The sequence below is a fragment of the Panicum virgatum genome, chromosome 1N (genome assembly GCF_016808335.1).
Source record: "Panicum virgatum strain AP13 chromosome 1N, P.virgatum_v5, whole genome shotgun sequence".
NCBI classification, from domain to species: domain Eukaryota; kingdom Viridiplantae; phylum Streptophyta; class Magnoliopsida; order Poales; family Poaceae; genus Panicum; species Panicum virgatum.
The window spans coordinates 19,176,218-19,183,018 of NC_053145.1; the positions used below are offsets into that span (position 1 = coordinate 19,176,218).

The 6,801-nt window shown below is 44.9% G+C and overlaps 1 protein-coding gene across 1 annotated transcript; it reads left to right on the forward strand.

Moving 5' to 3' along the window:
* The first annotated feature begins 789 nt into the window (after positions 1 to 789).
* LOC120653390 lies at positions 790 to 6,279 on the forward strand. Its single transcript, XM_039931146.1, has 6 exons — positions 790 to 867; positions 973 to 1,281; positions 5,281 to 5,514; positions 5,607 to 5,813; positions 5,920 to 6,006; positions 6,085 to 6,279. Exons 1-6 carry the CDS (start codon positions 790 to 792, stop codon positions 6,100 to 6,102), a joined length of 933 nt encoding a protein of 310 aa, XP_039787080.1. The 3' UTR covers positions 6,103 to 6,279.
* Positions 6,280 to 6,801: the final 522 nt, after the last annotated feature.

Genomic DNA, 6,801 nt, shown 5'->3' on the forward strand with positions numbered 1-6,801 from the left:
GCAGGCATGGAGCGGCGGAGGCCCAAAGAGCAGCGGAAGTCCGGCGAGGTTAGCGGCAGAGGAAGGGGAAGGCTCTGGAGTGTGGGGCCAAGACGTCAGCGAGAGGGGGCGCGCGAGCGCGTTGAGGCGAACGCAGCGTGACTCGGGCCGACCGGGGAGCGGGCTGGGCCGGTGGCGCGTGATGAGGGGGAGCGGGGGTGAAGCGGGCCGCGCTGGGTGACTGGGCCGCCGGGATAGGGAAGGAGATGGGCTACGGGGAAAAAAGGAAACGGGTTGGGCCAAGCCGTTTCTTGGGTTGGACTGGGCTTTGATTTTTTTCCTATTACTCTGGTTTTCTCTCCTCTTTTCCTATTTCTAATTCAAATAAAGTTTGAATTCAAATGCAAATTTGAATTCAAACCACACTCAAATAATTAAAACCATGCACCAGCATGAATGCAACATCAAAATTTTAACCTATGGTAAAATTTCAATTACTTAAGAAACAAAATTTTAGATTAAATGCAAGTCTAACACAATAAACCTTAAAAAATTAAATAAATCCAATTAAATTTATTAATAAATGCTGAAATTTAAATTAGGGTGTTACATCGGTGCCACTGCTACTGTTCCAGCGGTCAGAAACCGAGGAGACGCGGCGGAACCATCAAGAACACGCCCTTCCCCTTCCCCTTCCCCTACCATCAAATTGGGGTTTTCTCATCTGTTCCTCGCATCCAATCAATCAGCATCCCCTCCTCACAGCCTCCCAGCACGCACCCTCTGCATCCCTCGTCTTCCTCACATCTGATGGAGAATTTCCCGACTGAGATTGCAGTTGAGATCGCCGCCCGCCTCGCCGAGTCTTCAGACTTTGCGGCGGCTGAGGTCGGCTCCCTAAGGGCGACCTGCAAGAAAATGCGGTAGGTTTCCCGCATGCCGGAGGTCGGGTGGTGCCTTGCAGTGCATCCCCTACTGCCGATTGGGTCATAGGATTTGTACTACGACTACGGCTTCTGCCAGAACCTCATCATCAATCTGTCCAAGGTCGGCAACCCGGTGGCGTGCTTCTTTGCGGGGAAGCGCGTGGTCTTGGTGGAGGTGCGCGGCGATCTCCGGCCTAGCCTCGACATGCTTGAGTGCGCCGCCAAGGCCGGGCATCAAGTCGCCATGCACATCCTCGCCGTGTACAAGTACAGGCCCAACAGCAGCACCGAAGAAGATGCCAGTGCCATGGAGCTGTTCAGGAAGATCGAGGGCGACGACGAAGGGGCGGGAGCACCAGCGACATGGGCGAACATGGTTTGTGTGCGGTTATGCCAGTAGGCCCCGCTGGTATCGACGAACGTCGTGCCCCTAACTCGTAGGTTTCTCGTGGAGAAGACGGTGTCTCGTGTTCATCGGTGCGTCGGCCGGCCCATGTGTGGTTGGGACGCCGCCTAGGAAGGACGCCAACTCTTTTGCAGCGAGTGTAGGATTAGATCAGAGAGCGTAGCTTACTTCAATTCAGTGTGGCCTTGATTATTGTAGCTAAGGTAGCAATGCAGGTTGGTTATCTGTGTGTGGTGATATATTTTGCTGAAGATCTTGCAGACTAGATGAACCAGAAAAGGCATTTAGTAATTCAGTTAACATCAAGAATTCAATTGTTCTGACAGTTCAGTTGACTGCTTTCTTTCTTTTAGTTAACAGGATTTCAGTTAATATCAGGAATTTAGTGAGGAGAGGGATGACGAAGACAAGAGGTTCTTAGATCCTATCAGGTGATGGTCCTTCACTTGAAGCGGTTCGGTGTGCTCTCAGGCGGAACTTCAAGAAGTTCAGCAAATAAACTCGAAGCATGTCCCTGAAGTTGTGTCTTTGGTCCATGTGTCTCTGAACTTAATTATGTCGATGTGGATCATGTTTGTGATCCTTAATTAGTGTGGTGTCCTCGTGGCTCGGGAAGCCTATGTGTAAACTCAGTCCTCATATATCGTATGCACTAGTTGCCTATCCTTAGTTGGTTACTTAATTTGTCTGATGCATGTTATTACTCTGGTACTAAATTTTTGTAATGCATGTTATTCTGGTACTGTCTATCTGGATGATCTTGTGTAATCTAGAAGAATGTTATTCTGGATGATCTTGTGTGATCTGGGTTCAGTTAAATAGTTAATTAGCTAGTTTAATTTATATAGAAACATTATTAATAAAGATCGATAAAGTTCAATCAATCGTCTTTACAAATATAAATTAAATAGAGTGGGACCCGCACGTCAGCGGGACACACAAAAATGCACTCCTCAAATACGCTAAGCATTCCAAAAATTTTGTAGCCTGTGATTTTGAAAGTGGCGCCAGTTTTTCCATCCGAAATTTTTAAGAAAGTGCCAAACTACCGCGCTACCATCACTGGCCCATGTTGTTGCGAAACGCCGCGTTATTTGACTAATACTCGTGCGTCTTTCCCTCCATAATCCCCTCGCTAAACCAATCTACATCGGTCAGTTAGGGTTAGTCAACGACAGGCGCCGCCAAGTTGGTTCTCGCCTTCCACCACGCAGGCGAAGAGGATGTTGACATCGAGCGAGGCGGCAAGGGGGACCCCTTCCTCGTTGGAAACATTGCACACACCTGCGTCGGTGTCAGCGATGCTACCTCCAATGTTCACACCAACCTCTGGCACGGCGACTAATGGAGCTCCCATCTCTAGCAGGGCGGCAGCGACGACTTCGCTCTTTGGGTCAGCTTCGTCCCAAAGAGCATCACAATGTTCGGCCGACAAAGATGCACGCGACGACGGCCAAGATCCACAATATTTGCTACCTTCATCTCAGGATGAGACCGAGACCAGGTACGTTGTTTCGCCTTTCGATCATACCCTACTACTGCCACCCTAGATTTCATGCATTTGTGCAGGCACTGCTACCATAGATTTCATGCATTATTTGTGCACGCGATTTACTGCAAATTACTGCAAATAATTGAAATGCCACCGATGAATATGCATAACAGATGATAGATGGATCATGCATGTCGTTTGCAAGGGGAGTGAGGAGGGAGAAGAACGTGTTAAGACCTATAGAGCTTACTTGGGTCAAATCACGATTGGTAACTTAACAACAATGAAATCAAAATTGGGGTATCGGTCCAGGGATTACATGTACTACAAGAAGAGAAGTCTTGAAGCTCCTGCGCAAGCAACACTTAATGAGATTGAGTTCGATTATGATGTAGAAATAATGATACAGAGTAACGAGGATGAGAGGGATGTCAGAATAGTTTTGTCAAAGAATCCAATAGCAGACCCGTCTGTGGCCATAACACCAATAAAATCCAATAGGGTTTCCTCAGATCATGATGAAGAAGAAGAAGTGCAAGAATCTGAATTAGATGCATACAAAGATTGGCTAGCTTATATGCATACAAGGAACCGAGCCATGGTGAGTTATGGTAAAGCCCAATATATATATATTTACACATGGATTTTGCAATTCACTCATGACTGACATTATGGATCCTTTTTTAGAGTTTCAAGACATATACAGGGAGGACACAATCAAGATGTACCAAGAAAGGTTGGGGGTTGAAGGAAAACTTGATGACATCAGTAACATCCCTCTCCTAATTGTCAAACAAATTACCATTCTTTGTCAGACTTCAAATTATGCTAGCACATCATGTCACAAAATTGTCTGCAGATGCGTATTTGAATCCTAACATTCATATACATTCCAGTCAAGACAGCAACCCAACACCTCCAATGCAGCCACCATCTCATGCTCGGTGTTGGACACAGGGGCAAGGAAATGGTAACTTGTGTTTATTAGGAATTAATTGTGTATGCATATTATGTCATTTAGTGTCTATTATTACATTTTGTTCCTATTGGCGCTCCTTAAGTATCCATTTATGCCCTGTTTAACTTTGATAATGGCATGAATTTAATATCAAAATCACTAACCATCCTAACCTCGGCCCAATTATTGGTCGTTTTCACGTTTGCACATATATTTTGTAGGTACTTCGTTTTTGCAGGTTTTTGACCAATTTTGGAGCATGAAATGGCGAGGCCCACGATCACGTGATGACACGAAGAAAGACGAAGACCAAAGCCTGAACAAAGGATCGAAGGCCATGACGATTAGAGGCCCGTTCATGCACATCCACCCTCCAATGAATCCCAAAAGACAAAGCCCACAAGATAAGATCAAGATACTTCGGGGCTAAGCAAAGCAAAGAGATATTTAAGGAAGGATTTTCCATCCTATCCTTCTCCTCGAAGAAATCTCAAAGATAACGACGTCTAAAGGGGTGCAATCGTGAAAGACATAAACTCTAGAAGATTCCAGGAGACTTGGGGAAAAAGATGAACACGAGCCGGCGAAGGAAAGTGCTAGGCCGGCCGGCTAGCCCAGCCCTTTTTTAGGTCGGTTTGACCTCCCCTTTGACCGAGGGTTCCCTGAGGCTATTTAAAGACCCCTCCCCAAGGTTCACGGAGAGATCAATTCGGGAGACGACGCCAAGGAGCAGAGAAGATAGAGGGACACCTCTCGGAGAGCCGAGGGTCGTGCTAGTTGTCTAGGGTTTGCCCTAGCCGACGTGGGAACCTTGCAAGGAAGACCACGTCGGAGTTCTGGAGCTAGGATCATCAAGATCAAGGTAGGGCCCCGGTTGTGATCTTGTGATGTACTATTATTCATGGTGAAGTTATTTGTGATTCCGAATGTTTAGCGACCATGTTCTCTCTTTCGATTTCGTTCTTTTCTTTGGGTTCGCTTCATCCTAGATCTATTATCGAGATAGATCGCTTAGCATGATCTTGTAGTCATGGTGGCTAGAGGTTCATGGCGGAACTACCAAAGGGGGTTCGACTTGCTTCAGGGTATCTTGTTGAAAGGGGTGGCGTCGTGACAGGCCGTTGCCACTAAGTAGGTGGGGTATCGAGGGATCGGATTGGAGATTTTGAGTTTAAAGATGCTTTTCATTGAGATTCACATCTACCTTACTTCACTTTATCTAGTTGGAACTACAACATATGCATGATCTAGGTGATCTAGATTGGTTATCTCTAACTTTCTCTTGCTACCTTCGGTGTTTGTCGTGTTTTCAGTAGATTAGATTCGTTTTCACCATCTCACACAAAGGAATCTCTATGCTAGTAGATTGTTTCTTGTCTCTTTGGTTTCGTAGATTGATAAACCTTGGGGGAATACTCTAAGGGAAAAGCTACATGAAACCATGCGCTTACGGTATATAAATCGGGGGCGCTAAGGAGCGTCAACAGTTCCCATGGAATAGGCTCAAAAAAATGGGCAGAAAAGGGAATGTGGTCCCCTAAATGGCTTGAAGGCAATCTCCAAGAGAATCAAGGCGGGCAATCAAAAGATGAAAGTTGACTTCTCCAGACTTGGAGGACCGGTAGGTGATAACTACCGCTCATTCATTGATGAAATAGTAATGTTTACAAGGAAAAGGGCGCCACTCATTGGAGTGAAATCGTGGAAACATGTCCATGAAGTTGTAGAAGAGTCAATAGCATCTGATATATTGGTAATCAAAATCTTTGCTTCTGTATACATTTCAATTTTAAACTAACATAACAACTCACATAGTATTTGCATGTTCTTGTAATTATATAACAGGCTAGGTGGGACATTGAGGATAATGATCATTCAAGGAGAATCATATGGGACATTGCTAAGGAGCGTTACAAAGGATGGCGTTCAACTTTCAGTGCTACGGCCAAGGCATACAACAGCTACCACCAGAGAATGCTACATAAGCCTAAAGAATTAGATATTGTTGAATGGCACTATATGTTGAAGTATTTTACGACTGCAAAATTCCAGGTTTGTTCCACATTATTACTATTACTGAACAATACCAATTTCATACAAATAGCTATGTCTGAGTCATTAAGATTATTGTTGAAATCTTGACATTCTATAGGCAAAGAGCATACAAAATTCTGGGATTCGAGCCCAACAAAGGACCAGACATTTGTCAGGCTCTAAGCCTTATGCTCAGCGCAGCTATGAGAAGGTAATAACTGGAGAAGCACATCTACAAGCTTTCTTGCAGGATGAATTACTAATTTATTATGTTCTTGGCATATCAGAGAGACCCAGAAACTGGTGATGAGCACAACGATATGGAACTTTGGTTTATAACTCACACAAAGGATGGGCACTGGAAAGACCAAGAATCTAGGGATGTCTACGTGAGTTCTCACTGAATTTGTACATACATTACTATATATAGTCCATGCAAATATAGAATGCATGCAATTTCTTGTTCAAATAACTCCTCCATCTGTGTCTTTAAATGTTTGGACAAAGCAAGCAGTCTTATTACCGAGGCGGAATCAAATGCAGAGGAAAACTTCATTACCCAAAAGGAAAAGAACGAGATTTTCCAGAAGGCATACAAGGCAGTCACAGAGTGCAAATCAACCAAGTTGCATAGTAATGGGTACCTGGCAAAAAACCCAACTAGAAGGCAGCTGCTGAATGGGGATCGCCAGGAACAAATTCGTAGGGAGGAGCAACAGCATCAGGAACACGTCGAGCTCATGGAATCATTTGGGCAGCTACAACGACAAATGTCAACATGGGAAGCTGACAGGGAAGCCGAAAGGAGAGAACATGCACGCCAAATTGAAGAAATTAACAAGGCAAGGGAGGCTGATAAAGAAGAGCTTAGGCAAAAGTTCCTATCAATGATGCAAGCAGCAAATGGACAGGCACCACCTCAGCAGGTACTAGTCAAGCTAGTTATTGAATGACTTTCTTTCCATAGGTTCTATATCTAAATGTCTGTATCCTTTCATAGATTGTC